A 21,151-nucleotide genomic window follows, 5' to 3' on the forward strand; every position below is an offset into this window, starting at 1 on the left:
AACATTTTATCTCCTTGTTAGAGCTATGTCTCACTCTGGAGCCTGACCCAGGCCACTTTTGAATAAGCATTGCTGGGTTCAGATGAAGAGAGGGCACCTGTACAACCCCCAGGGCATCACAGTGTCCTCTCACAGTGGCCCCAGGGCTGGCTGCTCTGGCCATGCTGGCCCCAGGAGGCTCAGGGAAATCCATCCGTGGCATTTCCCACTGCCTGTTGCATTCCTATGCCTCCACTCTCCACCCAGGCTCTCAGCCTCATCACGGGAACATCCTCCAACATCCTCCAGATGAACTTTCTAATTGATAGGCATTTGAAAAAAAAACAAACAACCAAACAAATGAAAACAATAAACATCCTTTTTTTCCTTTTAATCAGCACTGATAATGAAACAAACAGAGAGATAAATTCCCCTGATCCCAAGACAAGGATAAAACTGCAGCAGAAATAAGGCTTCTCCTGGCATGTGTCCAGCTGAAAAGGCGGCAGCATCCTAAGTCCATGGCCATCTCAAAAGGCTGGCAGGGAAGGAGGGCTCCAGTGGCAGCAGGGAGCCTCTCCCCTTCCTGTTTTGCAGAGAAAAAGGTAGTACAAGGTTGGCTGGTGACCCTGTTTGGTTTCATGCTGGATAAAGTACTTTACCATCCACTCCCAGAGAGGATGTTCAGTCAAGGATGCAGGAACATGTTGATGTTGCAGATCTTAAAACCCTGGCAATAAATTAAATCCTCAGGGAAGTTTCCAGGTATGGGACATCCTTCCATTCCCACATCCTCAATTTTCAGCTAGTACATAAAATGTGAGCAGTACAAAGCCATGCTCTTCTCCATGGAAACAGGTAGCTAAAAATCAAACTCCGGACAAGAGGGGTTCACTTCCAGTCCCAGGGCAGAGGCAGGATGGGAGACAAGGGCAGGGATCCTGCACACAGCTTCAGATCTTAAGGGTTTGCTGCCCCTGGCCCTGCCACCCTCTCGGGGGTCTCGGCTGGGTGAGCATGGCGTGGTCTGCAGGATGTGGTTTCCTCTGGGGTCTTTAGGCTTTCAGGGAATTCGGTGAGTCAGGAACAGGATCTGGAAAGTGCAGACCAGGGATGTTAGTCCAGCTTGCAGCTGAAGGGAGCGGCCAAACTCAGCTTTTGCATGGGAAACAGAGGGTTTGGGTCCTTCCCATCTTCTAAGCCATAGGACTTGATGTCCCACATAACACAAAGTTCACAGCTGGTATTTAACACCCCTTCACTCCCTCCTTTCCCCTTCACTCCCTCCCCCCCACTCCCCTTTCCATCCCACCTCTCCTGTAGTGGTCTCCAAGGGGGCTCAGCATCACTCACCCAGCGTTGGGAAGAAGCATTCCCCGGGGCCGGGGGGGGACAGGGGGGTGCTGGGCTCCGAGAGCAGGTGCCGGCCGGACTCGGAAGGCAGCCGGCTGGCCATGTAGGAGAGCTGGGGCCGGGGCCGCGGCTCCGTGCTTGTCGGCACCGCCTCGAACACGGGGTTCTCAATGCCCTGGGCGCTGCTGCGGGAGAGGACAGGGATGTGCATGTTTATTTCAGGAGCCTTTTTTGTCCCCAAGGTTTTGGAACAGCCAAGCAGGTTCAGGGGGTGGCACCTCAGCTGAGAGTAAGTGGGGAGCCCGGTGCAGGGGGGGAAAGCTTTGCTGAAGTGGTTTCTTGGCTCTCCTGGGGTGTAGGGAGATGCATGCCCTAGGCACAGGCAAAAAGAAAGGAGGCACTTCCCACTTGGAGAGACGGAAGAGAAACAGTGGCTTCCCAGAAAGGGATAGGACTCAGAGCATGGGTGCCATCAGCATCCCTTTCTCTCTGCTGGGCTGAGGATACCTGCTGGCTTCAAGGGAAAGGAGGACAGGACAAGACCCTTGTGGGGCCTGGGATGCAGGCAGAGGGGGTGTGAGGAGGCGAGGGGATGAGTTTCCTTACCTGTCCATCCTGACGAGCTCATGGGCACCTGCCAAAGACAAAGTGGTTGGGGTGAGTGCTGGCAGCATAAGGCCCAGTGTTGGACCCAGACCCACTGCCAGTGCTGTGTTCTGCTGTCTCGTTCACCTCCAATTCCTCTGCCTTCCTCTGTCCCCCCCCCCACCTTTAGCTGTCTACTTTGCTCCCAACCCTCCTTCTCTGCATCCCTCCCACCTTGTTTACTCCCCAACCCAGCTTCCTCCCAGACTGAAACCGCAGGCACCAGAGAAAGGGAAGAGACACTTCTGCAGGCATGGGGTGAAGTGAGATGCAGCTGGGGTGCCTGGGCTGCAGCCTGGCCCTGCTCGTGCCCTGATGCACCCACCACCCACCTGTGACACCCTCCAGGGGCTCTGCAAAACACCACTTGGCGTTTGGCAGTCCCTGTGTTTGGCTGGACAGCACTCTGTTGTGTATTACCTCATCCCCTTTGTGGCAGCAGATCCCACAGCCCGTGTTTCTGGGCTGTGCTGGATGCCTGCACAAAGATCATCTCGAGCCAAGCTGCTCAAGTTTTGGCCCAAACTGTGCCAAAGAAAAGTGCTGTGTGGAAATAACCCGGCCCATCATACTTGAGAATCAAATCCCCCTGAATTTTGCCTTCCCTCCAGGGTGAAATAGCATCCAGGTGATGCTTGGCAACAGGGAGGTGGGAGCTGCACCCCAGCCACAGCTAAATGGGTGCATGAAGGGGATGGATGTCAAAAACCCAGTTCCCAGTCTTGTGGCTGGCATCGTGCCCACGCCTGCTGCAGAAACCACTTCTCCAAAAGGTTTGCTCAGAGCCGCAGAGCCACCCACCAAGCTGGGTGAGGAAAACCACAGGGCCCCGCTTGCCCAAGGGCTGATGAAATGCCTCTGCCAGTTTAGGTGGTGCCCCTTTCCGCTTCATTACCGAAATCTCTGGGAGCCAAGCACGGGCAGGACCTGGCAGCCAGATATGGCTCAGCACTGCCTGGTATTCCAGGGCTGGGGCAGCGGAGGGGAGACCTGGCTTGCTGCAGTCCTATTGCCATAGACATATCAGGGGTCTTTTTAAAGAGGAGGGGGAGAAAAAGTGCAAAGAATGCTTTTTCAGTTGCTCGGAAGGCAAAGCTTCTACTTCGTGTGTGTGATGGAGGGAGGAATGAGTAAATGAGACGGCTCCTACAGCGGATGTGGAGGAAAGGGCTCTGCAGGGTGCATCTTTGCAGTCTCAGAGCCCCCAGCATGCTCCCAGGGTCTCCTCCTATCCCACACTCCTCACCAGCAGCCTTCAGGCATGCCTGGCCCCTCCCAGACAGCTCTGCAGGAGACACCTGGCAGGGACCTGTCACTGGGCCGCCTTACGCTGTGCCCATGGGACTCGGAGCAGCCAAACCAGCTGATCCCAGTGGGGCACATCCCATCTCATCCTTGCCACCCTGATGCAGCCCAGGAGATGAGAGGGGTGTCCCTGGTACTTACGTCTGTTGGTGGCGGCTTGTCTCTGTTTGTAAATGAGGAGCAGGATGAGGGGCAGGCAGAGGATGCCCACGATGCAGGCACCCGTGGCCAGTGCGGCGGCCGTGATATCTGTGACAGAAGAGGGCAGACATGGAGAGGGCTCACCTGCCATGTCCTCGGCTTCCTCAAGCCGGAATCACAGAATTGTTTAGGTTGTAAGAGACCTTTAAGATGCCCAAGTGCAGCGTGGGGCCATCCCACCCTGCCCCACACCTGATGCAGTGCGGCTCCCTCACACACGGGATTCGCGCTGGGATGCGTTGACAGCTGTGCAGATAAGCTCTGAGGCATCGTTTTAGGACCTTGACCAAAGTCCTTCACTGCTGGAGGACACCCCAAGGCCCTTCTTTGGTCTTCCAGATATGAGGAGAGAAGCCCTGATAAAGGCCCCCAGCAATTTCAGAGCACTGGCTCCAACCCACGGGCAGCCTCACAGTGCTCGGGCATCAAAGGGCTCGTTAACCCAGTCTTGTTAACAAATGTGCCCTGGAGAACCTTACTCATGGAGGCTCACAGAAAGGCTGGCAACCTGTGGGCACATCTGTGGCCATCAAGGTCCTGTGGATGGCTCCTGGTGGGGCTGAGGGCTGCCTAAACCACAGGCAGGTTCAGCTCAAGCCCTCCTCTCCTGTGCATCCCTCTGAGGAAGCAACTTCCTGCTCTTTGTGTCTGTGTTTTAGTGGGGGGCATTTTTCCCCTTTTTTTACGTGGCATGGCAGGGTGTCCCAACACCTGAGACTAAGGGTTTGGAACGGGAAGCACTACTTGTGAGAAGCAGTGGGGCTGTTTCCCTTGTCTGGGCTGGCCCCAACAGTGCCTCAGAGCATTTTAGCCAAATCTACCCATTTAGCAGCCAACAAATGGGAGCAGACAGAGCGACCCACCAAGAAACCACCTGCACAGTGAAGTGTGGGCATCTCCATGTCTAGACACAGCACTGGCGGAGCCTCACATTTTCTGAGCGCTCAAGCAAGATTTGGGTTTCCCCTGCTCAAGGCAGAGGTGGCACAGACTCGAGGTGTTGCAAGAGGTTCCTGCAACTCTTTACCTTTCTGTCACTTCCTACCTTCTTGTGGCAGCAGCTGCCAAAGCCCTAATTGTGTTTTGGGGCGGGAGGGGGGCGGGCTTGGGTCCTTTAGAACCACAGGGTGAATGATCTCCAGGGGCTTCAGGACAGTCATATCCTGTTGATGGGCTAAAGAAGGCTCTCCGTAGCCTGAGGACGTGCCTGTCAGATGCACCCTGTGGGGACAGCATCGAAAACCACCTTCCCAACAGTGAGGTTTCATGTGGACACTGGTGTTTGCAGCAGCCAGCGATCCCTAGGGAAAAACACAGGCCAGGGTGGCGAGCAGCACATTGGAAAGAGGGGTTTTTTCCCTGTACCTTTGCCGGTGGCTGTATGAAATGTGCAGTTTTGAAGCCCTCGTCTGCCTGCAGAAGAGAACAGAAAAGCATGTTACACCTCAGGAGATTCACTCATGCCCCACAGGACTCCCAGACTGCTGGCTGTCCTTGCCTTTTTGCCCCTGATATTAAGAATATCACCCCCAAAGCAGGGGTTTAATCCTGGGAAGCCTACGCAGAGATCCCTGCTGCAAGACCCCTCTTCCCTGTGGCAGTGGGGCCCATCCCTGACCATGCAGCCTCTTTTTTTTTTGGTCTAAAAGAGAAACTATCTATCCTAATGCTGCAAATCAAGGGCAGGAGATGCCTTCCCCTCCCTCATGCCTCTCCCACTGGGCTGGTGTCCCAAGGTTATCTACAAGCCCTCATTTGGGCTTGCACCACCAGCCAGCTCCTTTTAAGTTGAGGTTTGTTTTCCTCTCTTCCAGAAAGAGGTTGAAGAAGATCAGTGAAACTATGTACCATGGATTTTACTGCATTCCAGCCTCTCAAGTTATTATTTTTTTCATTTTGTTTTAATGTTCTATTGCTCTCTGGCCCTAATTCAAACATTCAACATCTGCTGCTCTTCGACTCTTGCAACACGGCTTGGGCTTCCAGCATTCTCACTCCTTGCCTCCCCAGCCCTGATGCTGCACCCTGGTGTCCCCCACCACCCCTTCTTGGCCCCCCCGAGCCCTGATACACCCTGGCACGGATGCAGAGCTGGCAGGGGCCCCCCTTGCTCCCTCACCTTGCTGGATCTGCAGCTCCACAAAGCCATGAGCAACCTGCAGGGTGTGGGGCTTGCCGTGCTCCCGCCTCAGCTCCGCGGCGTAGCAGCAGTAATTCCCACTGTCCTGCAGTGTCAGGTTCATCACCACGATGTGGAAGGCACCGTGGTGGTCGGGGACAAACTCCACCCCGTGGTGCCGCTCGAGGGGGGATTTTTGGGTGCTGTTGCCCCCAGGCTCGTGGTGCCTGCCCAGGTCGTGGTGCAGCTCCTTCTCGGTGACGTTGCGGATGTGCCTCTTGTCGGAGCAGCTCTGGTCGCCGTTGCTGCTGAAGTACCAGGTCTTGTAGAGCAGGTCATGGCGGTCGGCGAGGGGACCGCTGATCCGGCAGGTCAGGGTGACGTTCTGGCCCTCGGGGCAGACGCAGAGCGAGTACGGGGTGGTGATCAGGAAAGCTGCTGGCCCTCCTGGGGGGAGAAGGCACAGCAAGGAGTCAGACCCCAGCCTTACCCCGAGTTCGTAGCAAAATGGGGATCCCTCCCCAAACAAGCACTGCAGCCCCACCACCACTGCTGGCAGAGGGTGGTGAGGCCTTGGCACAGGGTGCCCAGAGAAGTTGTGGCTGCCCCATCCCTGGAAGTGTCCCAGGCCAGATTGGACAGGGCTTGGAGCAACCTGGGATAGTGGAAGGTGTCCCTGCGCATGGCAGGGGGTTGGAGCAAGATGGTCTTCAAGGTCCCTTCCAACCCAAATCATTCCAGGATTCTGTAGCAACACCTCAGCAGGGCTGGGAGCACAGCTTCACCATACAAATAAACTCTGGAGGAGAAACATGCTTTAAATACAGTTAAGCAGCAGCAGCAGGGAGGCAGAAGCTCGTCTGGGGCCATCAGAGCTGGCAGAGGTGTGGGGCAAGGGAGGAGGCAAAGCATGTGGAAAAGAAGTGAGGCAGCAGGGTTATGGCTCATGAAGGAGGAAACACAAGTGCTGCTGGGCCAGCTGCAAAAAAATAAAAGGAGAAAAAGTAAACAAAAAAGAGCTAGGAGGGGCTGCCCCCTGAGATGAGGTGGGGAGCAGGTCCCACCCTCCTTGTTTTTCAGCCCCAGGGGAGGAGAAGGGGGAACTGGCTGATGCTGACAGTGAGGAGCTGCTTGAAAATGAAAACAGTTTTCAGAAAGATATTCTGGAATGTGGGCGGGAGGCCTGGCAGAGGCGCAGGGGCAAGGGGCACACCACAACATTGCTGGTCTTTCCCAGGACGTGGGTGGAGGGTACTGGTGGGAAGGGGAAAGTGCTTGAGGGGAGAGGAAAGAGCAGAGACAGGAGAGGTTTTGGTGCTCTGGCCCTGCCACCACTTTGTAACAGAAGGGCAAATGTCACTTCAAAAGCTGGAGAAAAAGCAGATTCTGGGCTTATTTACTTTAAATTACTGTGGAAAGGAGGTTCCTGGGGCTGCTTTGCAGCAGAGAAGATGGTATGAGGACAAGATGTTTTTTCATTTTGGTAACATCCTGTTGTGCCATTAGCTCCGCCACCGTTTGGCTTTGAGGTTTTTCGCTTGCTGTATCAAGTGGGTGTCGATCGCAGGCACGGTGTGCTGGGCCTGCCCACAGGCATCCAGCTGGGCCAGAGGCTCCCCATCACTAGGCAACCCAGAGAAGCATCCTCCTCTTCCTCTGGGTAGGGTCACTGTGTCACTGCCTGAGAGAGTGAAACCGAAAAGCTGCCTTCCACCCCTCGTGGTTATTTCTGGTTATTAGGTGATGGTGCAAGAACAGCCATGAAAGCCCCAAGTTCCTGCCCGAGGGTGCTCTGCAGGGAGAGGGAGGGTTTGGGAAGGAGATCTGCTTCATTACACTCCCCTGGTCAGCAGCACAGGGTGCCAAGGAGCCCCACGGAGCCAGGGATGGCGTGACCTTTGCCAGACCTCTCCGGCTAATTGCTTCCTGCTCCCCACAGCACGTGCAGCAGCACATCCCTGGAGCCGCTCTGGGGCACAGGTTTGTGTGGCCCGAGCTCAACGCTGCCTCGTTCAGACTTATTTTCAAGCCCTGACTTCTCCTCACCCTCAGGTGCTGCTGGGGCCAGGAAGCACGGCTGGGCTGGATGGGTTTTGGCAGGCAGCAGAGCAGGTCTCCCACCTCCTTGCCAGCCCACTGAGCACAAAAGGCACCTCAGATGTGTTTTGTGATACCTGCGGCAACGGGAAGTGCCCCATTCACATCGGGGGTCTCCCGGGAGCCAGAGGAAGGGAAGCCAGGGCTCTATTGAAGGAAGCCACACTTCCAACACCTTCCAAAAGTATCTGCAGGAGTCTTTTGTTTTCCACACTCAGCCCTCGAGTAAAGCTGTCCCGCTCATCCCCACACAGTTTGCAAAGCTCTGTCTTACTAAACCGTCCAGCTTCCACCTCCGGAGCTTGATGGGAACCGTCTGGATGGAAAGTCAGCACAGCCCACGCTTTCAGCAGTGGGGAGGGGCAGAGGTTACTATGTGTGCTCAGCCTTCAGCATTAGCAACCTCCCTTCATTCTCCCAAGCAGGGGAAGGCTCTCAAAAGCCACAAAGTGTAGGAGAAAGCAGCTGGCAGCCCACGGCAGCGCCAGGGAAGTTGGTGTTCCCTCCCCAAGATGTAATGAGGCTTTAAAGCCATGCTGGATAGCAGATGGTGCCCAGAGGAAACAGCTTCTGGTGGTGTCGCTATACTAAAGCCCATGGATCTTGGGCTCTGAGCATGGTAGAAGCCCAGGAGATTAAATTTGGCTCCATCCACACCCCGATTGAACAATTCCCTTTGAAGTCAGAGCTGCTGGCAAATGCCAGAATAAAGCCAGGTGCCAGTCTCTGCACATCTCCAGCTGAGAGATACTGGACCCACTGAGGGCCGTGCTAGAGCTGTTGTCTTGTCACCATCTGGTAAAGACAGAAGAGGTCTCAAGTGGGTGCCAGAAGTGCCCCTCTTCCTCTTTGGCACCTCAGTATCTTTGTCTCCAAGCAGTGGTGTTGCATTGGTGCCGTGCAGAGCCCAGTGCAGCGCAGGTACATCCCTGGTGCTGCCGTCACCGCCTCGCTTGAAACCTGGGAGATCTCCTTTCAGACAGAAGGAAATGCAAAAAAGTGCCGGACCCTGTATTTCTTTGCCAACCAACATCTTAAATAAATTGGGATTTCACACCAAATTCTGGGTCAGTGACCAAAAACCTCTCCTGGCTGCTTCTCCTGAGTTTGGTCCCCTGCTCTGGCAAGCAGGTGTTTGATCTGCACTCATGTGCCTGACAGGAGTGATTTCCACTTCAGTCTGCCTCTTTCCACTTCAAGAAGATTTGTACAGAGCAGGGGATGGAGCCTTTGGAGAGGCTCACCTGTTGCAGAGGAGGGGCTGCTGGAGAGAGAGTGGAGCGTTGGAGCAAGGAACATGGCTTTATTCCCTCTTCTGGGAGCTTTTGTAACAGCCTCACATCAAAGTTCCCCAAACCCCATCATCACCGTGTTGTCACTGTGCTTCAGAGTTATCAGCTGGGTGAGATGTGCAGAGGCATCCACACCTCCGCACAAGTACTTACAGCAGAGAAGGAAAAACTTACTGAAGATGCCCAAGATGCCCCTGTTAACAACCCTCACCTCCTGCACCCCGAGGAGCCAAATGGCTTTCCAGGGGCACCCATCATCCAGGCAGTGGCAGGAGAGCAACCTGGAGCTGCTGATCCCACCAGAGGGTCCTGCCTCGCTCCTCTGCCAGCACAGCTCTGAGATGCAATTTTGGAAAGCCCAGCTCAGCTGCCATTCTTTAGGTGGAGAGGAGCCACTTCCCCATCTATCTTGTTGGCAGCATCTCCAAACTGGATGTTTCCAAGGGCTCTACTTCTCCATCAAGCCCCACTAAAATTAGGTGGGGGTTCGGAAAGTTTTGGCAGGTGTGTGGCTGCACAAAGCTCAGTTCCTCTGGCACCAGGCTCACGTTGATCATCAGCATCCAAGCTTGTTGCATTGCAGAAGGCCTGAGGTTCAGTCCCAGCACCCCAGATGCATAAATGAAATTATTCAAATCCCTGTGGAGATGCTGGGAATCACTCCCTGATGCCGAGACTTGGATGAGAAGCAAAGCGTTGTTCAATCCACACCAGCCTTGGTGTCCCAGAGGAGAGAGAAGAAGGGACCTCCCAGCCCCGTTGCAGTGGGGCATCTTTGGGCATCTCTTCTTCCTGGGGATGTGCTGGCAGTAATCCTGGAGACAGTCACTTTCCTGTCCCGGGAAAGATGGTGAAGCAAAGCCCGATAGGATTCTCATCCTCCGCCTGCGCAGGGCAGGGAGGGATCACAGTCCTTCCCAGCTTCCTTCTCTTGACTCTTCGTCCACAGACGATCTGGGGTTTTAATTGTCACCGCCCCTTGTGTCACTGCCTGGCCCCGGAGCCCCGAACATAAACGCTGCCTACCAGGGCTGCTGCAGAGTCAGGGATGGAGCAGCCCCATCCCTCCCAAAGCATCCCCCTGATAAGCAACCAGTGAGCTTCCAACACTGGGAAGCACTCGCTCGGGGAAGGGGAGCTCGGCAGCCACACTGTGATCCTGGCCACGGCTGGGTGCCCATTCAGAGAAGCTGCTCGGCACGTCCGAGCAATTACGGCAGAGCGGAGCATCCTCGGAGAGGGCATCCCGGCCCTGCTCGCACAATTCCCCTCTCCCCGCTCCCCCAGGGCTGACGGAAGGGTCTTCTCACCATGGCACAGCCGGGGACCCCCACAGTGCCAGGAAAAAGTGACGTGGGGGAACAGAGTGGCTTTTCCAGCCCGGGGTCCCCAGCGGGGGCTGGTGGGGACAGGGGGTGGCTGCTTTCCTTCCACGCATGTTAGATCAAAGCAGAGGAAGAAAGAAAAAAGCAGCCTCAGAGTTTTAGAACGGCAGCTCCCCTGTGGCCCCTTTACCCCAACACAACCTCAGCATCATGTGAAACGCTGGCTTGAGCCCCCCCGCACCCCAAAATCACAGGGGAAGAAAGCAGATAACCCCCTAAACGCCCCAAATTCCTTGTGCCGAGGCAAAGCCCCGGGTCGGCGAACACGGTGCCCCAGTGAGAAGAGTTTCTCCGGGCAGGGAGGAGAGAGGCAAGCGAGCTGGAGCTTACCGTGGGAAGCGAGCAGGCAGAGCGCGGCCAGCAGCAGCCTAGTTCGGGGGGACGTCACCCCCATGGCAGCGGGGTGGCCGGGCAGAGGTGGCCTCTGCGGAGCCACCGCACGCTCTGAGCAGCCCCGCCGCGGCAGCCGGGCTTGCACACACAGGAAATTTCATTGCGATATTGCGCAGGGATGGAGAGAACGGCGAGCACCCCCAGGAGGTGAGAGGCTGCAGGGAGCGGCGGGCGGGAGGACGGGGGGAGCACCCCACGGGTGGGTGTCACTGCTGTCCCCACCTCTTCGGGCAGAGGGGGCGTTTGCTGGGTTTTTCCCGTTACAGCATCGCTAAGAGCAAGCCAGTCCCTCTTTGCATGTTTTTGGGGTGCTAAGGAGGATGCTGGCCGTGCCGGGGGACTTGTGGCTGTTGGTGTCACACCTTTCCAGGAGGAGCTGATCCCTTGGGGCTGGCTTGTAATTACTTTACTTGCAATTATTGCTTTTCTCATGTTTGTGAGGATTAAGCAGGCAGAAACCCTCTTGGGATGGGTAGGAGGCAGGTACAGGGAAGGGTAACTCAGAGCAATGCCAGCTTAGAGAAGGGAAGGAGCTTTCCCAAAAAAGAAGGGGAGCAAAACTCCCCCCCTCCCCCCAGCCCTTTTACACAGTGAGAGACCTTTATTCTGCCCTCGAATAGCGAGGCAGCCCCGTGATCTGACACATAACTCCTCCTGGAGCTTCTCTTCAAATTCCAAAGGCATCAACAAAATCTCTGGCTGCAGCTGAGAGCTGCCTCATTTCCAAACAGTATTCCCTGGAAAGCAGAGCCTGAAGACATGGGGAGGTTTGCAAACCACAGGAAACTTTGCTTCTGGCCCCCTCTAAATTTGAAGTGTGCAAGGAAATAGAAAAGTAGTTAATTACCATGTGGCTTTATGGTTTTTACAACAGACACGGCTGTGATGCCCTTGCCAAAAATGTAACTCTTGGCTGGCTGGAAGAAATATCTTGCTGTAGGTATGAAGTCGAGACTCCAAGAGAATGATTTATTGTCCCAAGACCCCATCTCTGTGCATGCCTTTGTCACCTCCCCATCCCCAGGTGGGGTGACACCCCCAGAAGACAGCCTTCAGTCAGGACATCCAGGTGCCTGTGCAGGGCCAGGAACAACTGGAAGGGAGTGGGGTCCACCTGAAGTTGTGCTCAGCAGGTAGATGGTGGGACCATGGGAGGTCAGTCGTCTGAGATGCTTGGTTTTGTTCCTCCCCCGAGCCGTGGCAGCATCGTCTCTGGGTATTTTCCATCGACATTGTCACACTTGTTAATAACAGCCAAGGCAAGGACTCACATGTCTCCTCCAAAGTCAGGGGTTTGGCCTCTGTTTTTCCCTTTGCCATGAGCAATGTTATCACCTGTTATTGCCAGCAATGATAAACTGTGTGAAAAGGGGAGGGATCCTCCAGAGATGTGTTTTGCTTGGGAACAAGGGTGTGATTTAATCTCGGAACGTTTATCTCTGTGCCCAACGATTACCTGGAAGTGCGTCTGCAGCCACGGCTCATTTCATTTTGAGCCCTGCACTGTGTTTGTGTCTCTTGGCAGGGTTGAGCCCACATTGGTCATTGACCTTGACAGATCCAGCCTTTCCCAGCCAACTCCAGAGATTACACAGCAAATCCCTCCGCAGTGTTTAACGTGATGTCCCCTGTCCCACAGGCCACCACCACCGTGTATGTCACCATCCTGGATGAGAATGACAACGCTCCTGCTTTCCGGCAGCAGCTGTATGAGGTGACCCTCGACGAAGGTCCCTCCACGCTGAACGCCACCCTGGTCACCGTGCAGGCCCTGGATCAGGATGAGGGACCCAATGGCACGGTGGCATACGCCATCACCGAGGGCAACATCTTGGGTACCTTCCACATCGACAATGCCACGGTCAGTCAGGATGCCGGCCCCATTCCAGACACGTCCCTGTCCTGCTGCCTTCACTCCCAGCTGCTCTCCCCTCTCCTTACAGGGAGAGATCCGCACGGTGAAGGAGCTGGACTATGAGATCAGCCATGGGCGCTACACCTTGATCGTCACCGCCACCGACCAGTGTCCCACCGTCTCGCGCCGGCTCACATCGACCGCCACGGTAAGGAGCTGCCAGTGGGGCTGCGACACCATCGCCTCTCTGGGGTCAAGGAGTTCCCTCTCATGTGAGCAGTTTCACATCTCTTTCCCAGTGGCCACCAGTCGCTTTTCCCAGATGTGGCCAGTTTGCCCAGTTGCTGTCGCCCTGCTCCCTCATGGGTGTCTCAAAGCAGGGATGTGGACAAGAGACACTTGTGGGTTAATTTGCCTGAATATTTGGCCCTGCAAAGACATAGAGAAATCCCTGGAACTCCTTTTAAGTTTCATTATGTTTTCTTTACATGTCTTCTTGGTCCTTCCTCATGAAAGGACAGCAGGTAGTAAAGCATTGCTATAGCATTAATTTCTGCTTCATCTTTATCTTCTCAGGTTACTTATCTGCTTTTAAAACTCCCTTTTCACTCCTTTTAAGGAGAGTATTTAAATCCTCTACTTTGTTTTTTTGTTACTTTGCTCTATAGCTCTTTCTTTGTTTCCTGGACCACGGTGACCTGAACTTAGTGCACTGCTCAAAGAGTGGGGAGGGCAAACGAGCAGCTCCAAAGCAAATATTTTGCGGGAATTGATTATTTCTGTGGCCAAAACCAAAATTTGACAGGTTGTACAGAAGATGTTGTTTGTGCCCAGATTGATTTGGGGGTCTGCAGATGGCAGAGATGGGTTAAACCTAGTGTCTTCACTCCCTTGGACCATTATCCTTCACCAGGATATCGAGCCAAGTGTTTTGTAGTCCCCCAAAAGGAGATAAATTCTTGTGTGCAAAGTTAAAAAAAAGAGAGAAACTGAAGGGGAGATACCAGTGTGGGAGATTTCCATGGATAAGATTTGTCCCCACAAGCTCTGGTCCATGCTTGGGCAAATGGGAAGCCCTCAGATTTGGGCCTCTGATACTGTCCCGGCCCAGGAAAGCTGCAGCAGGGACAGGCATGGGGTTTCACTGCTGGCAGGGAAGGCAACAGCTGCTGGCATGATGCAAGTGAAGGCAGAGCTTCCCCTGCACTTGGCTCAAGCAGAGACATGGATTTGGAAACCCCCTCAGCAACAATCACTGCAGCCAGAGGGATAGGAAACACCCTCCCTACATGGCCCAGGGAGTTTGTGCCAGCACCATACAAAAACACAGCTTTTAGGAGGAGATTTAGGAATTGTTTAAGATCCCGAGTGATGGGAAGTCCATCACCCTGATAAGGCGTGCCAGTGTTTGTTTTCTCCATTGCTAGGAAACGGAGCAGACTTGGATATACTCTCTGTAAAGATTAGATTTAACCAGTAACAATTGCCCATCTGATGGATTTTACTGTCCTTTAACCCAGGAGGTCAGAAAACTCCCCATTTCCAGTATCTTTCTCATAACCACCTTTACCACGAGTGATTTTGTTGGAATAAGGATGCAACCTGCAAATTTTTTTTAAGTTTACTTAGCATTAGGAATTAAGCCTTTCTGGAGGAAAAGGAGAATGCAAGTGTGCAGCTGGCTGCAGAGGTCGGGTCTTTCCAAATTTGTGGCTTTGGTGGTCAAACCCTTGTCTGTGGGTTTTGTCTATCCAGCTTGGGTTTTAGGATGTGAATGTGGGCTTTTGCCTTGACTTCTCCATCACGATGTGTGGCCCAGAGATTTAACAGTGTCCCCCCCCGTGTGCAGCTGGGGTTTCACAGTGTGACTATAGGATGATCAGGCATAACTGTGTTTGAACCTCTGAACTGTGAGCTGGATGTTTGGTGAACCCAGAAAAGCCACAAGTACAGGAGATATTTTGCAGTGCTGCCCATCCATGGCTTCCCATGCTCATGGCCGGTGGGCTGGTCTCCCCTTCCATCCCTCTCCTCTCACAGCCCTCAGCTTCCTTGTCCTGACCGCAGGTGCTGGTGAACCTCAATGACATCAATGACAACTGTCCCACCTTCCCCCGGCCCTACGAGGGTCCCTTTGACGTCACGGAAGGGCAGCCCGGCCCACGGGTCTGGACATTCCTGGCCCACGATGGTGACTCGGGACCCAGTGGGCAAGTGGAGTACAGCATCATCGCCGGGGACCCCCTGGGTGAGTGGGGTCACGGGGACACAGCCTGTCCTGCTGGCTGCCCCGTGGAGGAGCCTGGCTCAGGGAGTGTGGGGCGGAAGTTTCAGAAAAGCCATCCTCCCTCCAAGCAGCTGCTTCTGTGAATTCAGCCTTTCGACACCAGGAAATCCTGTTCTGAGCAACAGGAAACTTAACCTGTTCGTGGCCGGCCAGGGGGGTGGCTGGGGCTTGTGCAAGGGAGGGGGGAAATCTGCTAAACAATGAAGACAAAAAAAAAATAAATTGAAAGGGCAAAGAAACAAACCACAGAAAGAGAAACCTCACCCCTGTGGAGTTTGCAGGGTGTTTGGGCACGATGTTGCTCTGCATCCCATAGCTCCACCAGCACCCTGGGGCAGGTGGCAGTGGAGCAGTGGGCATCCCAAACCGTGGGGACATGGAGCTGTTCCTCTGTGAAGGGGGTGATGACTTCAGTCCAGGGAATCTGGAAGGCAGAGCCCAGCTGACCCCACTGCAAAGTTTTTCCAGAATGACGATGACATGGCCCCTTGGCCTGTGGGGAGCCTGTGCTGCGTGGCCCACCTTGCTCTGGCCATCACGGGACGTGGAGGGGCTGTTGACATCTTCAGAAAGGCCCAGAAAAGGGGCACAGGCACCCCTTTTTCGGGCATTCACCCCCTCCCCTGCTCCTGCTGGTACCTAGGGGTGCAGTAGCACAGTCCCAAGCTGCCACAGTCCTCCCATATGTGCAATAGTGGGGCATGGGTTTGTCCCCAAACCTGCCGTGGTTCCTGTGTCCCAGCTCCCAGACAAGCCATTCCCTTGGGGAGCCAGGCCATTTGCAGGGACGTGGCACAAGTAAGGCCCCGCTGTCTCCGGCAGGGGAGTTTGTCATCTCCCCGGTGGAAGGAGAGTTGCGGGTGCGGAAGGATGCGGAGCTGGACCGTGAGAACATCCCCTTCTATAACCTCACCATCGCTGCCCGGGACCGGGGGGTGCCTCCCCTCAGCTCCACGGTGAGTCCCCTGGGGTGGCACCAGGGGTTTTGGGGTGTTGTCCCCCCCTTCCCAGATCCTTCCCTCTGGTCTCTGTCTTGGTTCTCCTCTTCTCCTCCTCCTTCCCCTTGTCCCTGGGACTTCCCTCCCCCAGGCTGTACTGGGCTGAGTGGGGAAGCCCACCTCCTGCCTGAGGGGGGGTGCAAGGAAAGAATGGGAGGGGACAGAAATAAGTGCCAAATGCCTGCCCTGCTTCTCCCCCCGGCAGATCCTGGTGGGTGTCCGTGTGCTGGACATCAACGACAACGACCCTGTGCTCCTCAACCTCCCGATGAACATCACCCTCAGCGAGAACGCCCCCGTCTCCAGCTTCGTCACCCGCGTCCTCGCCCGGGACGCGGACAAGGGGCCAAACGCCCTCCTGACCTTCGACATCACCGCAGGCAACACCGAGAACGCCTTCTACATCAACAGCACCGTACGCCCCGGGGGGTGGGATGGTGGGCAGCCCTGGCCCCAGAGCCCCACCTTCCCTGGGCACCCGTGGGATCCGTGTCCTGGCAGGAGGTGCCCTAAGGGAAGCATTCCTCACATGCCTTGCACCCGTTCTCTCCCTTTCTTTTCTGGTAGAGTGGCGTTGTCTACGTAAACCGCCCGCTGGACAGGGAGCGGGTGGCAGAGTACAGGCTGACCATCACGGTGAAGGACAACCCCGAGAACATCCGCAATGCCAGGCGGGTAATTATGGACACTGCCAGGACCTCCAGCGGTGGCTGGGAGGGGAAAGGGGTTCCTGCCATGGCTAAAAACAGACAATGCCTTTACCCACAGCATTTCCAATAGCAGCCAGCCCCAGAAAGCATCTGGGGGTCACAAGGAGGGGACTGCAATGCCACCCTCAGCAGAGAACAGGACTAGTAGGATTTAGGGCAAGCCCAAGATCACATGTTGACTCCATGCAACTGCAGTAGATGTCATGGAAGGCAGGACAAAGATGGGCTGGAGAGTTGGACAACCACAAGGGCATCCTTTGGCTCTGCTGTGATGTCTCAGACATCACCCTTTGGGATGCCCAGCCCAATGAGGGTCCCTGCACGCCCTTGAGGGTGGTCCAGGGAACACAGCATCATGATCACACAGCTTTGACTGGAGGTGGGACGGGGGAAGGTGAGCTCAAGGAAAGGACGTGATGGTCATCGCCCTCTTGTCTCAATTGTCCTTTAGGATTTTGACCTGCTAGTCATTTCCATAGCAGATGAGAATGACAACCGCCCCCTCTTCACCCAGAGCGCCTACCAGGCTGAGGTGATGGAGAACTCACCCTCAGGTAGGTCTCCCTTCACTCCCTTATGTGGCTCCTGGAAACTCCCTTTGGGGCTGGGTGAGGGGAGGTGTCTCCTGGCCGTGGTGGAGGAGGCACAGCTCTGAGCAGGGCAAGGCTGCAGGTCGGTGGGACAGGGATGCTGAGTTTCAGGGACTCCTGCCGACTGCCCAGGGAGATCAACCTTGAGGAGGGGCTGTGCTGCTTGTGAAAACCCTTCCTTGTCACAGGTCAGAAATGGGCCCCACTTGGGAATTGCTCAGCTGCAGAGGGCAAGAGGTGCCCAGGGGCTGAAGCAAGCCCTGGGGGCAGCCTTGAGGGCACCCACCTCCCCAACATCCGTGCAGGGGATGGGCTGCCATGTCTCCATCTCCTAGAGCCACCTTGCTCCAGGGGTTAGAGATAAAAGAGTCCAGCCTGTCCAGGTAGACACTTCCCAGACAAAGGGCTAGAAATACTGGGTTTTTTCTCTTTTGCCTTCCTGCCATTTAAATTGCTCCCTGCTCCAAGACCTCAGGTATCCTGTCCCACCCTTGTGGGACATCCCAGGCGAATGGTTGGTGTGCCTCCAGGTGACACCCTCGGCAGCAGGGTGCTGGTGTTGCCCTATCTGATGGATGTATCTGTCTGTTTGTTTTTAGTTGGATGTCCCACCGCCTCTCCTGGGCTCACGAGTCGGTCTGCAAGGCTAAAGCAGCTCTCCCCCACTGCCTTGTACCCCATGAGGCCCCGCTCTGTCACCTCCTCCATCCATTCATTGCTGTCCCTCATGTGTCACCAGGGTGGGAGGAGGGCTCAGCAGGGGATTGCCACCCACCCTAATGCTTATCATCCCATCCAGGGACTCTGGTCACGATGCTCAGTGGACCTATCCTAGCTCTGGATGCTGACCATGGCAGCAACGCTGTGGTGACCTACCAGCTCCTGAAGTCATCCCTGGATGTCTTTATTATTGACAGCAAGACAGGTAGGGTGGCTCAGCTGGTCCCTATCCCTAGCCCAGGGCCACCAGGTACCCGTGGGGTCTGTCACCAGGCTTTTCCCCTTCTCTAGGTGTTGTTTCAGTGAAGGCCGGTGCTGTGATAGACCGAGAGGCTTTGCTGGACCCTCACCTGGAGTTCACACTGGTGGCTCGTGACGTGGGGGGGCTGAACAGCACTGCCAGCCTGGCAGTGACCATCCTGGATGACAATGACAACCGCCCTGTCTTCCAACCAGCATTCATCACAGCGCGGCTGTTGGAAAACAGCCCCCCAGGTCAGGGCTGGGTGTGAGGGTGGGCGATGGGGAGACCTGGGTGTCCCCCTGGGACTGTGAAGATCCAGCTCCCAGTGTCATGGTTGACCAGGATGGGGTTGAATGTAAAATCTGGGAATTGGGGCTGCCCACGTTGCTTGATGGTATTTGCCTTGGGGTCAAGGGCTTGTTACTGCTGCCCTCCAGCCCTTGCTTGAGAGGACTGTGTCCCACCTTTCTAGGCTTCTCCATCCTCCAGGTGACAGCCACGGATGCTGACAGTGGCCTCAACCAACAGCTGGATTACCGGATTGAAAGTGGTGGCCAGGACAGGTTCCTGATTGATGCCACCACGGGGGTGATCCGCGTGGCCCACACCACCATCGACCGGGAGGAGCGGGATTCCTACCGGCTGGCGGTGGTGGCCGTGGACCAGGGCACGCCGGCGCTCTCGGGCACCGCCACCGTCAGCATCGTCATCGACGACATCAACGACTGCCGGCCCGAGTTCATCAACCCCGTCCAGACGGTCAGCGTGCCCGAGTCAGCTGCCCCTGGCACCGTGGTGGCTCAGGTGACTGCCATTGACCGGGACTTGCACCCTCGCCTGGAATACTACCTGCTGGAGATCGTGGCCCGTGACGACACGGACGCGCTGGTGCCTGAACAGCAAGGAGCATTCACGGTGGATTTTAGGACAGGTAGGAGAGCGGGAAGGGTGGCACAGGCAGTGTGGACCCCTCTCCTTGTTTCTGCTTCTGCTGCTTCTTCTTCTCTGCCGGGAGGTAGGTGTCCAAGGCATGGGGAGATGATGCACCTCTCCTGCCTCCCTGCTGTCCTCCTTCAGCTGTCCTGTCTCACCCTGCCCTGTCTTCTCTTCCCTGACTGACTCACTTAATTAACCCTTTTCTTTCTTTTCTGGCTCTCAGCCTAGCAGGTTTGTCTCTGTGTCTGTGCTCATTTGTGTCTCTGTGCCATCCATCTCCCTCCATCTCAGCCACCTCCACTGGCAGCCCCACTGCGGGCCAGGGGCTGCTCAGCCTTGGCAGACTGGACATGAACACCCTCACTGGGGGAGTAGGTGGGCTCTACTTTTGGGGAATAAGAGCCAGGAGCACCCCACATCTGGAAAGAAAAATGCCCTTGTTGGAAAGGATACAGAACCAGGTTGTTAAAGATGCTGAGCTGAGGTGGATGGGGTTGTACAGGGAAGCAGCAGCAGTTGCTCCCAAACCCCTCTTGGATGCACAACCCAAACCCTTACCTGGCTGAGGCCGTGTGAGAACCTGTTGGCTGGACAGAGCGGAGGAGACAGGAAGGCAGAAGGTGGAGAGCAGGGGGAGAGAAGTTGTCTCCTGTAGCTATCAACTGTTTTTCCCACTTAGCCTTTGGAGAGGCAGGAGAACAAGTGCAGCCCAGGGTGCAGCAGTTGGTTGGTACACACTGCCCTGCCGAGGGTCCTCGGGGCAGGGGGGCACAGGCACAGCCTGTGACATCCATCTTTTTGGCATTCCCAGGAGCTGTGAAGGTCAAAACTCCCCTCAACCGTGAACTAGTGGCCTCCTACGAGGTCACCATCTCTGTCCACGACAATGCCAGCGAAGTCATCGACCGCTCAGTCAGTGTGCCCAACGGTAAGTGGGGGGACAGGGCTGGCAGCTGCCAGGGGCCTTCCCAGGCACCAGTGCAGCTTCTGTGTAGTCAGCAGCTCTCCCACCTCCCTCTCCATCCCAATCAGTGACAATTCCAGAGGGAGTAATCCCATAAGGTTCCGGTTCTACCCTGAGTGCTCCTTTAGAGAATGTCCCAGACATCCCAGGGCTGCACTGGGAATGGAGGGGACCATTTGCCCGTAACTGTAATATGGGAGACATCCATTTCTTCATTACCATCCCCACCATGTCTTGCCACCCTGCTCCTGGTAAATTCTGTGTGAGAAGACACACGCAGACCAAGGTATAGTGGCTTTGGGGAATATTGCAATTTTTCGTGATGAACGAGCACCACTTGGATCTCCTGGAGTTTTACACTTCTGGCTTTACACCCTCCTTCCTCTCATCCTTCCTTCCCTTCTCTTTCTGACTCATTCTCTTTCTCTCCCTCTGTGGTCTCCACCATGGCCACAGCCAAGCTGACAATCAACATCTTGGATGTCAATGACAACACACCCCGCTTCCGCCCCTTTGGGGTCACCTATTTCACCGAGAGGATCCTGGAGGGAGCCACGCAGGGCACCACGCTCATCTCCATCTCAGCAGTGGACCCAGACAAAGGTGCCAATGGGCAGATCACCTACGAGCTGCTGAACCTCTCTCCGGAAGGTTATGCCTGTCTCGAAGACCAGTCAGCAGGTCGGTGGCCTGGAGAGGTGGGAGTCTGGGGCAGGGTGGTGACTTTGGGCAGGTTTCTCATTTCAAGGTCTGCCCTCCTCCAGGGAAGGTCGTGGCCAACAGGACGGTGGACTATGAGGAGGTGCAGTGGCTGAACTTCACCGTCCGAGCTTCCGACAACGGCTCTCCCCGCAGATCCGCTGAGATCCCTGTGTACCTCCAGATTGTGGACATCAATGACAACAACCCTATTTTCAGTCAGCTATCCTACCAGGTGAGCTGGGCTCCCCTGTTACACTCCATGTGGGGCTGGGCAGTGATTACCAGGTGAGGTTCTCCAGGGACACCTTCTCTTCCCTCTGTGCTTGGACCATTTGAAGAAGATGGTCAGCCCAGCAATGCTCTCTGTGTGAACAGC

General features: G+C 55.5%; 2 protein-coding genes across 4 annotated transcripts in view; one reads left to right on the forward strand and one right to left on the reverse strand.

Moving 5' to 3' along the window:
* CDH23 (cadherin related 23) overlaps positions 1 to 21,151 on the forward strand; it is a 193,116-nt gene that overhangs the window by 163,473 nt on the left and 8,492 nt on the right. The window contains exons 38-50 of one of the 2 annotated variants that reach the window (XM_017826156.1): positions 12,409 to 12,630; positions 12,713 to 12,832; positions 14,692 to 14,872; positions 15,734 to 15,867; positions 16,115 to 16,324; positions 16,477 to 16,584; positions 17,071 to 17,173; positions 18,009 to 18,134; positions 18,221 to 18,424; positions 18,646 to 19,104; positions 19,921 to 20,037; positions 20,530 to 20,754; positions 20,838 to 21,007. In XM_017826156.1, the coding sequence (XP_017681645.1) occupies positions 12,409 to 12,630; positions 12,713 to 12,832; positions 14,692 to 14,872; positions 15,734 to 15,867; positions 16,115 to 16,324; positions 16,477 to 16,584; positions 17,071 to 17,173; positions 18,009 to 18,134; positions 18,221 to 18,424; positions 18,646 to 19,104; positions 19,921 to 20,037; positions 20,530 to 20,754; positions 20,838 to 21,007 (2,379 nt within the window). Of the gene's footprint in view, positions 1 to 12,408; positions 12,631 to 12,712; positions 12,833 to 14,691; positions 14,873 to 15,733; positions 15,868 to 16,114; positions 16,325 to 16,476; positions 16,585 to 17,070; positions 17,174 to 18,008; positions 18,135 to 18,220; positions 18,425 to 18,645; positions 19,105 to 19,920; positions 20,038 to 20,529; positions 20,755 to 20,837; positions 21,008 to 21,151 lie in introns of those variants that run through there. The other variant, XM_017826157.1, reaches the window with a different exon arrangement.
* Positions 347 to 10,894, reverse strand: CUNH10orf54 (chromosome unknown C10orf54 homolog). Of its 2 annotated transcripts, none has more exons than XM_017826159.1 (7): positions 10,707 to 10,894; positions 5,603 to 6,049; positions 4,849 to 4,896; positions 3,424 to 3,531; positions 1,939 to 1,966; positions 1,333 to 1,514; positions 347 to 1,072 (listed from the first exon to the last, which is right to left on the reverse strand). In XM_017826159.1, exons 1-7 carry the CDS (start codon positions 10,768 to 10,770, stop codon positions 1,035 to 1,037), a joined length of 915 nt encoding a protein of 304 aa, XP_017681648.1. In that variant the 5' UTR covers positions 10,771 to 10,894; the 3' UTR covers positions 347 to 1,034. The 2 variants fall into 2 exon arrangements, with proteins under 2 accessions (XP_017681648.1, XP_017681647.1); XM_017826158.1 differs by having other exon boundaries at positions 1,333 to 1,517; positions 10,707 to 10,893.

This window comes from Lepidothrix coronata, unplaced genomic scaffold, assembly GCF_001604755.1.
Source record: "Lepidothrix coronata isolate B3197 unplaced genomic scaffold, Lepidothrix_coronata-1.0 Scaffold124, whole genome shotgun sequence".
Classification (NCBI taxonomy): Eukaryota; Metazoa; Chordata; class Aves; order Passeriformes; family Pipridae; genus Lepidothrix; species Lepidothrix coronata.